The sequence below is a fragment of the Notothenia rossii genome (assembly GCF_949606895.1).
Source record: "Notothenia rossii genome assembly, chromosome: 5".
Lineage (NCBI taxonomy): Eukaryota > Metazoa > Chordata > Actinopteri > Perciformes > Nototheniidae > Notothenia > Notothenia rossii.
In genome coordinates this window covers 69305016-69318446 of record NC_136903.1, presented here as the reverse complement: position 1 = coordinate 69318446, position 13431 = coordinate 69305016, and the positions used below count along the sequence as shown (strand labels likewise).

The window sequence follows — 13431 nt, the reverse complement described above, 5'->3', positions numbered from 1 at the left end:
CTGTCTGCCGTGTCTTATTTTTGTCAAGAAATCTAATTTTAAACATTTTGAGAAGGAGGTTATGTGTTTACATACATTTGACCACCAGAGGTCTGTATTAACCAACAATGTTCACATGTTGGCTGAATACATTATTTCATTGTCATCAAATATCTTATCCAACAGAAATATGTGTCACTAAACACACTGATTGTTAATTATTTGTTCAATTACATATTTGTGCTCAAGCTAAACATGATTATAGTGTATATTATGCCTTTAAACTGTGACATATGTACATTTGACAATTTCACAGCCCCTATACACACACAGCTGATATACATTTAGCATTGTATTACTTACATTAGATTCACATTTTATTTGTACTTTTATGACTAAACAGTACATGTATAGCCATTCATAATTATACTTATGGAACAAACAATATATAAATACAATCATTACATGTATTTATATTATGCTTAAACTATTGAATTTATATCTATGACATCATTATTTATTTTGGTTTATTTGGTATTCTCAAATCATTTTAAACATTATTGGATCATTTTAGGATGCAATTAGAACAACATGATTTACTGCTTCTTTATTTTACTGTCTTTGTTTGAACCTTTAGCCATAAGCACAAGAGTTAGCCAATCTGCATTTCACTGCATTTATTTATTGACCACGTTGATCCAACACGTCATTCACATGTTCCCTCTTTAATGATTGGGCTGTTGGGGTTTTATTGACCTCCTGTAAAAACAAAACTTTATTTTTTAACTTGAACTTTTTCTCCCAAAAAAGGTTGGCATTGATTCAAGAAACTAGGAAAACAGTTCCAGAAACACTGATGTGTTAACTATGGCAGAAAAATCGGTTGTGATATTCTGAACGGTTAAAATTAGCCGTACTAAACAGAAATATTAGGGACTGGTTTCAATATAAACATAAATTGTGTAATAGGAAGTCTGTGCTCTGGCGCCTGTGTAAACTTCAGCCCTCCCCATTGCCTTTAAAGGAGTGTGTACCCTGATCTAAATATGGACATGCACTTTTACTGGATTTCGAAGAATGTCCCAGCCTCACAGTCCGCTTTGATGATGCGAGGCTCTCGCAGTTCATCACTGGTACCCCTCTCTGTAAGGCTGAGAGTCCAGCCTCTTTGCAGCAGGATTGATGCCTCCGCTGGCTTTTTGGTGAGCAGAGTGCGACGGCACAGCAGGACACCAGCTCTGTCTAATGGGAATACTCGCCTCCTTACCTTAGGGGAGAAGTTACCACACAGTATGGACAGGGATGGGATTTGGTTTTAGTTTATTCCAGGTCTGGATAACTATTGAAAGAAGAAAAGAGAAGCCACAAAAATATTAGTGTCTCCAGACCTATTCTGTCTTCTAAATAATCAGATTCAGTTCCTCCCGAGAAACCACATTTCCCTGCTCTTCTTCACGGTGTAGTAGCGTTTACCCCAGTTTAAGGAAACCATGTCCAGGAGAAGGATGAAAGCCCTGACCCGTATAGGCCGGCAGGTCAGCGAGGACCCAGATTTAGACAACCTGCTGTCCACCCTCTCCCCGGAGGAGGTGGAGGAGCTGCAGCAGGACATGATGAAAGTGCCGGACCTCAAGCCGGAGGAGGATAAGGTCCTCGCCCCAGGAGAGAGCCAAGCTGCCGCGCCGTCTACGAGCAACAACGACCGGGACTGTAAACTGGACAGCAGGCGAGAGAGTGACCGTAAAGGGAGGCTCAGCGAGAGGGAGCCGTCATTGGAGGTTTGTGAATCTTTGTCTGTTGAAGTGTCACCTTATATTAGATTAGACTAAACCCACTACCATCTTAAGATGTTTGTATTTGAGTGTTCTTAGATGAGTTCAAACTCAAATGGCAATCTATGCACTCATGTCTGATATCAGTATTTGCCTACGGGGATCAATAAAGGTCAATCTTACATCCACTGTCCCCGAGGTAGTCTAATGATAGCTTTCATGTGCCATTTTTCATTTAGCTTGAAGTAAAGCGCCAACTGGACCTCATGAACACTGACTCCATCAGCTCATAAATAGTGTTGGCTTCTGTGCCAGGGATAAGACAGTTTTCCCTCTGAGGCTTAATCACATTTCACATTCTTAATCAATGTCTCACAACAGTATCAAAAACACAGGAAGACATTTATGTTATTCTGAAAAGAGCCCTCCTTGTCTGAGAGCCAGGTTTCTTGCAGTGTGTGTTTAGACGAGAGGCACTTCAGTGGATGGAGCAGAGGCCCTGCGGAGCTGCTTAGTCCCGGCCTGATGGAATTCCTTGGTTGATTGCTCCTACGCTCACTGCCTTTTAAGGTTACATCTGCCAGGGCCACAGCGTCACACAGCAAAACAGATTGAGACTCACAAATCAAGCTACTCCCCACAAATGTATCCCTGCGCTGTAAAAAAAAAAAGATGTCTCCTTTTGCTGAATGTCAACACACATGGCATGTTGTGTCAGGGAGGGTGTGTGTGTTTACAGTGAGCAGATGGACGAGGAGATGTTTGACAGAAAAGGAACACAATATTTAGGTATTGGTGTTATATCATACTAGACATGCCATACATTGTATACTATGTCTGAAAGAAAATGGTATTAGATTACATTTAGGTGGTTTACTTTGTGACATAACTCTATATCCTACCTCATAATCCTCAAATGCATTCTCCTGCAGGGAGACACAAAGAAGGAAAGCCGGAAGCAGGAATATCTGAGGAAGATGGGCCTGAGCCAGGAGGGGAACGACGACGTGACGGTAGGGCTGCAAAGACAAGCTAGTGTCTCAGGTGAAAAAGATATTAAAGTGGAGGACAGAAACAGCAAAGGTCCTGGAAACTTGAACGAGGAGGGGAGTCGTCTTTCGAGCCGGTACAGGAAGCAGGAAAGCAGAGAGAGTGATGTGAAAGAGGACAGTGAGAAGCAGGAAGACAACAAGATAAGAGACCGAAGAGACAACAGAGAGAGCACAGGTAGCAAAACAAAGGATATGATCTCTAAGCTACAGGAAAAAAAGGATGACAGCAAAGACAAGAAAGAAGACTGCAGGAGAAAAGATGAAAGCAAAACCAAAGACATTATCTCGAAGCTACGAGAAAAACAAGAGAAGGAAGTCAGCAAGGAGAAGGACAGGCGATCTGAAGGTTTCAGGACATCGGGACTTGTCTCTAAAATGTTGGAGAAGCAGAGCAAGGCCCAAGAAAGCCCGGCTCCGGAGAGTAAACCCGAAGAGAAGAAGCCTAAAGCTGAGGAGAAGAAAGCTGAAGATACAAAGAAGCCTGAGGTGAAACTTGAGCGACAGGCATCAGAGAAAGGTGAGGTGCAGGTGAAACAAGACAAGGCCGAGAACAGAAGCGACAGAGAAGAGCTGGTTAACCATAGTGACCACGTCAAAGAGAAGGAGAAGAAAGTAGAGGAGAAAAAGGATGACGAGGAGAAAAAAGAAAAAGTAAAGAAAGCTGAGGAAAGTGAGAAACTTGGCAACTGTGTGGCCAAAAACAGTCCAATCAGCAAGGCCAAGGAAGAGGAGGACGAGGAAGAAGACTCAAGCATGTTTGATGAGCTGATGGAGCAGGTTCGGAGCAACGACCCCTCGCTCACTGAGCTCAACGTCAACAACTCAGAGGTCATAAAGACGAAAACGCTCATTGAGTTTGCAGAGGCTTTGCACAAGAACACCAATATTAAGAAGTTTGCTTTGGCTAACTGCCGTGCGGACGATCACGTGGCTTATGCCATCTCGGGCACGCTGCGCAACAACAAGACCATCACCAGCATCAACGTGGACTCCAACCATCTCACCGGCAAGGGCATCCTGTCTCTGATCCAGGCGCTGCCACACAACGCCACCCTGACTGAGCTCCGCTTTCAAAACCAGCGTCACATCTGTGGCGGGAAGACCGAGATGGAGATGACCAAGGTCCTGAAGGAGAACTTCACGCTGCTCAAACTGGGCTACCACTTCGAGTTAGCCGGACCCAGGATGACTACCACTAACATCCTGAGTCGCAACATGGACCGACAGAGGCAGAAGCGCCTGCAGGAGCAGAAGCTGGCCCAGGCCAATGGAGAGAAGAAGGGGGCGCTTGAGGTCCCCAAAACAGGGGGTGGAGGATCTCTGAGAAACTCGCCAAGAGCGTCCCCTAAACCCTCTCCCATACCCTCGCCTATGCCATCACCAAAGCTGACTCCTAAAAGAGGAGCTGGAGGTGGGGCTCCACCACCACCCCCGCCTCCACCTGGGGTTGGACCACCGCCTCCTCCCCCTCCCTTGCTGAATGTAGACGCCCTGAGGAACTCTCTGACCCCCGTGTCCCAGAGGAAGCTGGATGGAAAAAGCCCGGGAGGTAGTGAGAACACGAGGGACCAACTGCTCGCCTCAATCAGAGGGAACACTAAGAAACAACTCAAGAAGGTACGTAGGGCTGCGCGAAAATATTGACGCACTTTGATATCACAATATTATGTTTTTGATACTATTTCAACATACTAATTGTATGAAAGAGAGCATCTGTTTACTCAAATATGTGCAAAAACTATCAATAAGCACATACACAGGTCAACTGATGCATTTGTGCTAATTAGGGGATTCCCCTTTGATCTGTAGTGCTGTTGCATTCAATGGCTTCCTGTTCTTACTTTGAAGAAGGTCTCTGACCAAAAGTTTGCTTATTAAAATATTTTTGCATAGATCTTTAGTGTGCAGATGCTCTTTTAAAATGTAAGTTTGACAGTCTACCACTTAATTTCCTCCATTACTGATGTTTCTCTATTTCAATCAATAGTTAAAACTATATGAAGTGTGTTAGTATACAGTATATGTTTCATGTTACCTAATTTGTTAACCTAAACAATCCTGCAAGCATTTTTTTACTGACATAGGAAAATGTGAATTCCTTTGCTAAAATTGCATAACATGTAGCACTATGATGTTGGATGGTACTGTGACGGGGACTGTGATAAATGCAAACGCAGATCCCAGGAAAGCAAATGTATACAGTTTTCCTTAAATTATATTTTAAGAATAACAATATGCTGCTACAAATACAAGCGAACACCTGCATAATGATACTTATCGTATTGCCTGATTGTTGCCAATGCACAGCCCTGTGTATAAGGTTAGCTCTGCCATAATGCATTCTCACATCACATACTTACATGTTATTCTTCCTGCAGGTGGAAGTGCCAAAGTGGTTGCAATGATATTTCCTTTGGAATGTGCCATGAAAGGGAAGAAAGAGGGAGAAGTGGTTTTCAACATGAACTCTACACCCTCCAGATGCAGTTGAAGAATTGCACTTCGGGACGGAGAAAAGCGAAACATGAGATGCCCATAGGTCTAATGACGAGCCCTCACTATAAGTTCTCCCCTCAACACTGGACCTAAAGTACTCTTTCGGGAATGAGTGATGCAGGGCTCTCTGACAGCCGACTGCCACGTTCTGTGGTTGTTTGTCTTCAGTACATATTGCCGCTTTGCTGGTTATTTGCACTAGATAATATGAAGCCCATCATATAACATGTTGGCTTCTGTATGCATCTGAATGTGAGCGTGATGAGAGTGCGATTAGTTTATTAATAAGAGATACAATTAATTCTTTATGAAATTCTAATATACAAAAAAAAGTTTATCGTTGATATAGTGGACATTAATTTGACCATTTATTTATTTTTTGAGAGAGAATCTTTCTTATACTTGTACGTCGTAAATCTGTTCAAACTGGGAATTCTGATATTAATGATCAGGAAATAACAAACATGGCGGCCTGACTTAAGAAAAATCTGGGTAATAAAAAAGAGAAAGTTCAAGTGGTCTTTGATTGTGTGTCTCATTCCCATATCTCAAAACATCTCAGGCAGGGTTTAATGGATTGGAAAGAAGCCCATTGGAATCCAGGTGCATGACGAAAGAGTTTTAACATAGAAATAATGACCTGACGCATTTGAACAGAAAGTACAAATGGCTGCCCTTCAGTATCTGATGTTATATTTTGTACAGTCTTTCTAATACCTTCCATAACTTGTAATGAAATGCATCCACATGTCTTAAACGTAAGCGTATTGTAAAACGATTACTGGCATACTTTTCAATACCATACTTTTAAGTGAATGTAATTTCTAAAGGGGTTTAATGTGATGAACAAAAATCAGAGTGCCTTTCATGTGTGCTCCGTGTAACAATTCTGTTATATCTGATTACACATGTCTTTCTCACCGAGCCTGTATGTCTTCAATAAAATATTTTGTTATGTTTGCATTGATAAATCACAAGTGTAATGGCTGATATTATTAAGGAGAATATGAAATGTGAAATGAAATATAACTGACTTTTGCATTATTTTATAGTGTATACATAATGAGCTATCATCAACCTTAGTTGGATTATGGTCTGCATGTAAGTGCTCACTTTTAGTAGTATACACAGGTGTATCAATTTATATTATTTGCATTTAACTTCAGATCTAGCTGTTGCTAAGAAGATATGCTAATTATATACAGAGCCATGTGTCAATAGCCAACAACTAACCTGCAGCATGAATAATAAATAGACTCCCACTCCTGTAATACTGCATGTGAATCCTGGCAACAAATGTAGGTTCAGAGCAGAATCTCTTCATCATTATTCTAATTCAAATGACTATGCATCTTTACATTTCTTAACACAAAGCCCTTCAGCTTTATACATCTTAAACATGATCTGATCCCTCCAGCTAGTGAGGCAGCCGTCATCCTGAGAACAGCACCAGGCCAGTCTATGTCTCCATCGCCCTGCCTCAGCCTCTGCATCCACGATATGCCTTTATTTGGGCATTTCTTAATGGAAGCTTGCTCTGCAATTCATTCCTTTCTCGTTCCTAATAACGGGCTGCAGGCCAGCGGTCTGTCTCTCAGCTGTAGCTGCTCCACTGACCAGCAGCACAAACTCACATGGAGGAAAGAGAGGGGAAGGAATGAAAATTGTTAAACTTCAACAAGTAAAACTTTAATGCCAGCCTCCCAAAAGTGCCAAAAAGTTCAAATCAATGCACAGCTGGGAAGAGCAACCTAAAACTGCTTGTTTCCGCTGTCATTTATAATGAGCTGTTGTGTATTGTCTGAACTCTGTCTACTTTTTTCCAAGTCTATATCATCCCCCCATAACACATCATTTCAATTCTGATTGGATTTTTTCATTTATTTGATCTTTATTATTACTTCTATAACTATATGGCTGCAAAACATGCCTCCTTGAAAACACGCGTCTGGCTACCTTGGAACTGGAGCCCCAGGGTCTAATGTTGGCAGAGGTAGAGAGCCGCAAACGTCATTAAATAAACAATTGCTGGAGGCTAAGGGGTCCCTGAAGTGCCCAACAAGTTTTTTCTTCTTAACACTCAGAGGATAACCAAACAACAAGCTAAACGTGTATATTGTTCTTATCCCAACAGATAAGAACCTGCTGTTCCAACAGAGTAACATTACTTTCTCATACTTACCTAAAACGTTGTCATGCTTACCCAGCTGAACCGCAATTTAAACTAGCGGAAACGTTTTTTAATTTCAAAACCATGAATTGTCCCTTTAAGACCTCGAGTTACGTCAGATACTCGATTAGCGTCACGTGGTCTACGTCAGAGGGAACAGCAAAAGAACAAGATGGAGGAATATGCTAGAGAACCATGGTGAGTCTTATAACCAGATATATATACTTATTTACCATTTGTTTTAATAATTCATCTATTTGAAGTCACTAACACTTAAAGTGTGTATAACTAGTCTTTTTTACAAAAGGTGGCATTACCCAAAACATCTCCAACACTGCTAGTTACCTAGCTTTAGCACTAATGCTAACTCTACATAGAAATGCATTGGCGGTGTGTGCTAGCATCAGTTGCTAAATCACGTTATTGACCTTGTTGGTTTACTCGCCCACATGTCATTACATTTACTGAACTGACTCTAGTCACTGATTGCATGAGTTGACATGTGATTTATATTGAGTGTCAAGCAATGTTTCGGTAATATCATATGTTAAATTGGAGTAAAGGATGTTGCTTTAGCATGTTAGTAAGCTATCTATGTTAGCCACCTGTGTGCTAATGTTATCTGCCTGGGGCATCCTAAGGATTGTACAACAGCTGGAGAAGGTTACTTGAAGGTTTGTCCCATTTATCTAGCAACACTGTAATTGAAATCAGTGTCAAGGCGGACATAAGGTATTTTACTTTGCTATTGATCAGGATAAGGGACACGATTATACCATGGTCCGGTTTCATGCAGTTAGACATTCCTGGATCAGGTTTAGTTATCAACCAGAGCATTTGAAAAATAAGTTTGTAACATTTTCCAGCATAACAAAAGCGCTTTTTGTAAATAGATGTATGCACTGCTTAATGAATCGAACATTTTAACGAAACGTCTGAATTCCAGTAAAATAAAGCAACTAATTTAGCTTTTTAATTGTTAAAATAAAATAAAATGTTATCGTCCATTTTCACGAAAATATTTCTTGCATCACTATCACCAGATTTTCATTAAAACACCTTAAATTACATCTGTACGGTAACCTTCCTGCATTCTTAAAAAGACTGACAAAACAAAATAGATTTGAAAAAACTACTGACCTTTCATGGATACTTATAGAAGATATTCTGCTTTTAACAAGACTCAACAACACGCACACACACATATCAGAATCAGAAACAGGTTTATTGCCAGGTAGGTTCACACATACTAGGAATTTGACTTGATGTCATCGTGCATACATAAAATATAAGAAATATAATATAAAACACAAAATCTTTTACACCGTAATAAAATACAGTTAAATAGCAATAAAATAACAATTAAATAAAGCAGTAATTTACATGGAAATAGAATGCTATGAATTAATTTTTGCATATAAACTATGAAATGTGAAATCAGAATATGTGCAGAAAGGAGTATGGCATTAATGTAATGCAGATAGTCTATGATGTGGCAGAGGTAAAGTGTCAGCGGGGGGGCCGGGCCTTGTTTCAGAGGCCGGTAGCGGAGGGGAAGAAACTGTTCAGATGGCGAGAGGTTGTGGTCCCGATGGAGCGCAGCCTCGTGCCAGAGGGGAGGGGGGCGAACAGTTTTTGTCCAGGGTGAGAGGGGTCGGCCACTATCTTCTCATGCAGGTCCTGGAGGGATGGCAGATTGCAGCCGATCACCTTCTCTGCAGAGCGGATGACACCACATATCTTAAAAGTAAACTGTAAAGAAAAATTAAATGATGTTCCATAAATGATTGTTATTATTACATTTGCATACTTATTCCTTGAGACTCTCCTTTGGATTGAAATCCAATACTTGTATAGCTTATCTAGGCTGAACCTGCCATCAATGATTATGACATTGGCTCCTGTCGCTTCACACTATGTACTGCACATTAAACAACGTTAGCTGATGGCTGTTTTATGCTTCCAGCCCCTGGAGGATCGTGGACGACTGTGGGGGAGCCTTCACCATGGGAGCCATTGGAGGAGGGATATTTCAGGCAGTCAAAGGCTTCAGAAACTCACCCTCAGTAAGTTCAGTCATGTAGATGGACTCTGTTCCTTGCTGTATTACCCGCCGCTTGGAAAATATTAAGAAAACATAAATATTACAATTATTTATCATTACAAGTGACAACTGAGTATGCTAAATACATTTCCATTCACCTGTGTTTTGTGTTGCTCTCCTGTAGGGAATGAACCACAGAATGAAAGGTAGCCTGACTGCAATCAAGACCAGAGCCCCACAGCTTGGAGGTAAGAATAACAGCTGCATTTATATATTATCTGCCTGTAGGTCAAATCAACCACCCGACAGGGTAAACGCAAATTAATAATGTTCGTCGTTTTATGGATTATTGTTCCATAGAATCTTGCTAGGGACAGGAGACTAGTACTAGGTTGTTTTTTAACTTGACCTCACATAACAAAGTGCCTAACAAAGTGCAAAGCATGTCATAACTGTCTAGTTTAACTTGTTTTAAGAAACAATGTTGGGTTTCAGGAAGCTTTGCCGTATGGGGAGGCCTTTTCTCCATGATTGACTGTGGTTTAGTAAAAGTACGAGGGAAGGAGGACCCCTGGAACTCAATTACAAGTGGGGCCTTGACGGGAGCTATCCTTGCTGCAAGAAGTGAGTAAGCTGAGAAGAAGCTGGCAGTTTACAGTCAACAGACAGCGTATACATGCAAGAGGCAAATGGTGGTGTTGCTGTTTTACACTGAGCAAAGAGTTTAAAGTAAATCTACCAGCTTTGTGCAATGTGTACCTTTCTATGTTGTGTGTTAACCATCCTGTTCCTCTGTAGATGGTCCGGTTGCTATGATGGGCTCTGCAGCCATGGGAGGCATCCTGCTGGGTTTGATAGAGGGTGCAGGAATCTTGCTCACTAGGTTCGCCTCTTCACAGTTCCCAACTGGTGAGTAGTACTTATGATATTTGAAGTTTGTGTCATTTATATTTAGGGATGTTAAGCATTTGCCTAGATGAAAACGCAGCTTGGTCTATGTTCATAAGTCTGCCTCCTTTACACCAGATATTAAAACCTTGAAGTCAGAGAACTCAGTGGGTCTCCACATATCATTTTTTTCCTGAGTACCACCTTTTAAAAATAATAATGTTCCCATTGAGGAGCAAACAACTGCAGCTCCCAGCGTCTTTTTTCAGAGACTTCCGCATCTATGTGCGGCAGCTCTGTGTGCTTTTAGTTGAAAATATCTCACCTGTTAACTTGACTATAGAACAATGGAGGAGCTTGCTTTGGCTGTGTCCGTCTATCCTGACCTTTATTTGTCAGACAGACGCTATCATAACAAAGACAAACTAACCATGTATGTGAGATGACCTCTGCTGTGGTAAATAAGTAGTAACCGTCTGTAACGGCTATTTCTGTGGTCGCCCCACACCTGACAAGTTTTTCTACATTTGGATTACTATACTGTGATACATTATCCACATTCCCACCTGCTACCATGCTTTACACAAACAGCTTCCAATCCCCATTCATAGCCTACTGAAACATCAGGCAGGGAGATATGTGGAAAATCAAATACCTAAAACATCTATGAATTGTCGATATAATATGGGTAAATTCCCCAAAACTACTAAATTTAGATTTTACTGTAGTTACCAGGTGTAGTGTGATATGAAAGATATCTTTCTACAGACTGAGTAAAACATCTAGTGGAGCTTGACCACTTTATTTATTTTCAGTTTATGCAGTTGGGTTAAAAACTTGTAATCCTTGTGTAAAGTTTCCTAACCTAAAGACCATATTTTAAGGTAAAACACAAAATATGTTCATCTAATTATGTCAAAAATATGAATCCCAATAGATTATGTATTCATTAATACAATACATCATGACATTTCATAACAGGAAAAGCCCAGATATAATAAATAACCTTTATTATGAGTGTTTTTATTTTTGAATGTTTTATATTGGCGGCAAATCATTCAAATAAATCTGCATAATTATAAGAACCACTACACAACATACTTTAAACCAGTGGTTCTCAACTGGTCAGGCCTCGGGACCCACTTTTGACTTGGTCAATACATCGTGACCCAACATTTTGAAACACTCAAATCTATTCAACAAAAAAACGTGTTGTAATATATATATATATATATATACGCTTTTCAGCATACAATATTAATTCAAGTGAAGTACAGTGCATATGTCCCTTCACAAAACTAAAGTATGCTTTTATAAAAGGTTTAATGAGATGATGGAATCAAAGCTGAACTGTATAACCTATATATTTTTAGAAATACTAACAAACTATGCATTCTCACTCTGAGAAGAAAATAAATAAATCTATTTCTACCCGACATATTAATAATATTTTATGCCATTGTTTCTTTTCACTTTGTTCTCAAGCTGAACTTGCTGCTCCACACAGAGAGAAGAGTAAAGAGGAGATAGTCTGTGTGACTTACTTTAAATTGTGGGTAAGGGTAGATAGCTCCCATTGTTCTGTGACCTGTCAATCATCAAACCGGGGGTCATATTTCATTATGTGTTCATTTGTATATGAAGTTGCACCCATGGATGTATAAAAAAGAGTTCTACCGCAAAGTTATTCTCCGTGGGGTCTTCCGGCTACAATCTTGATTCTGATTGGCCAGAAGACTCGAAAAAACATCAGCAAAGATATTTTATTGAGAAGATGATCACTACGTGACAGAAGTTTTCAAAACCGTTTATGGTCTCCGGTACTTCCAGTCAAACGCCGACTGGATGCACAGCGGGTTTTTTTTTTTCACTCACACATCCGCAACCCACTCGAAGCGGGTCCGGGTCACGACTCACCAGTTGAGAACCACTGCTTTAAACAATCTGCCTTGTTTAGTATGTTATATGGAATCTTGGCACAGCTCAGGAGTAAATGTATTTTTAATTAAGGTACCACCCCACCTAGTTAACAGCTGTTAGATCTCTGATTTAGGGTAAATCTGAATTGAACTTTATTTTGTCTCCCCAGGACCCCAGTTTGCAGAGGAGCCCGCCCCTCCTCCCACGCCGCCCTCTCCCTTCGGAGACTACAGACAATACCAGTGAGAGGACTGCCCTGCTTCTTTTCCACTAGGCCTTTTTCTAAATCCTTGCTGGATAATGTTTAACCTATAAAAAAACATGCCACATACCGAACGTACTGAATTATAAATATGTGGTATACTTATGTATATATAAAGTAAAGGCTTTCTGCTTGTATTCACCCATGTCAGTCTTTATTTGCCTTTTTTAAATATGTCACCTGCTTGGGCTAGCCGTTTAGATTTATGAAGGCAAATACAAATCAGATACAATGCTATTCCTAGTTTTTATAAAAAGTGATTTTATTTATTTTATTTTGTGAAGAGTAGTACCTGATTGTTCCCTTTTATGTGACCATGCTTTTACATTCACCACAAAGGTGTACAAGAGGCTGCTGATGACAAAGGATGGCATAGGCAGTACAAATGAATGGAGAAACTCAAGCAAGGGATTGATGCATATTGTATGAAATCTGTATGATAGATTGACTATGGTACAATAAAGAAACAAGTTGTTAAAGTGACTGTTGTAGTCGTATGAATACATTTAAGCCATGGTCTTTGTCCTGGCTTATAGGAAAAGTGTAAATTAAAAATGAGAATGAGTTTATGTTAAACTGCTGCACATGCCCATAATTCATGCTGCCTTTGCAGGATTGCTCATTCTCCGCTAGAGGGCAGTCCTTGCTAAAAGTATGGCTCTTTCTTTACTTGGCCAACAATTGTGTTACTGACTCCTTTAGGATGTGTGTATAAAAGCCACATAAGGGAGTACTTTCCTCTCACATTCCCTGTTTGTCTCCCACACACACACACACACACACACACCTGTTATCTGTTTGAAGCTGGCTCTGTGCAGCTACAGGTGAAGGACAGGTGGGAAGGAACT

The 13431-nt window shown here is 40.5% G+C and overlaps 2 protein-coding genes across 3 annotated transcripts; both read left to right on the top strand.

Moving 5' to 3' along the window:
* Positions 1-1071: 1071 nt before the first annotated feature.
* On the top strand, positions 1072-6270 carry lmod1b (leiomodin 1b (smooth muscle)). The gene is made up of 3 exons (XM_079683733.1): positions 1072-1757; positions 2684-4420; positions 5182-6270. The coding sequence occupies exons 1-3, from the start codon at positions 1470-1472 to the stop codon at positions 5206-5208; spliced, it is 2052 nt and encodes a 683-aa protein (XP_079539859.1). The 5' UTR covers positions 1072-1469; the 3' UTR covers positions 5209-6270.
* Positions 6271-7547: 1277 nt separating this feature from the next.
* Positions 7548-13066, top strand: timm17a (translocase of inner mitochondrial membrane 17 homolog A (yeast)). 2 transcript variants are annotated; one of them, XM_079682995.1, is made up of 6 exons: positions 7548-7667; positions 9436-9535; positions 9698-9761; positions 10009-10137; positions 10312-10422; positions 12491-13066. In XM_079682995.1, the coding sequence occupies exons 1-6, from the start codon at positions 7642-7644 to the stop codon at positions 12565-12567; spliced, it is 507 nt and encodes a 168-aa protein (XP_079539121.1). In that variant the 5' UTR covers positions 7548-7641; the 3' UTR covers positions 12568-13066. The 2 variants fall into 2 exon arrangements, with proteins under 2 accessions (XP_079539121.1, XP_079539122.1); XM_079682996.1 differs by lacking the exon at positions 7548-7667 and adding an exon at positions 9078-9216.
* The last annotated feature ends 365 nt before the right edge of the window (positions 13067-13431 follow it).

Coding starts and splice junctions, on each gene's coding strand:
- lmod1b (XM_079683733.1), top strand. CDS start 1,470: ATGTCCAGGAGAAGGATGAAAGCCCTGACCCGTATAGGCCGGCAGGTC. Junction 1,758..2,683: donor AGAGGGAGCCGTCATTGGAG/GTTTGTGAATCT, acceptor ATTCTCCTGCAG/GGAGACACAAAGAAGGAAAG. Junction 4,421..5,181: donor CTAAGAAACAACTCAAGAAG/GTACGTAGGGCT, acceptor TTCTTCCTGCAG/GTGGAAGTGCCAAAGTGGTT.
- timm17a (XM_079682995.1), top strand. CDS start 7,642: ATGGAGGAATATGCTAGAGAACCATG. Junction 9,762..10,008: donor CAGAGCCCCACAGCTTGGAG/GTAAGAATAACA, acceptor GTTGGGTTTCAG/GAAGCTTTGCCGTATGGGGA. Junction 10,423..12,490: donor CTCTTCACAGTTCCCAACTG/GTGAGTAGTACT, acceptor TTGTCTCCCCAG/GACCCCAGTTTGCAGAGGAG.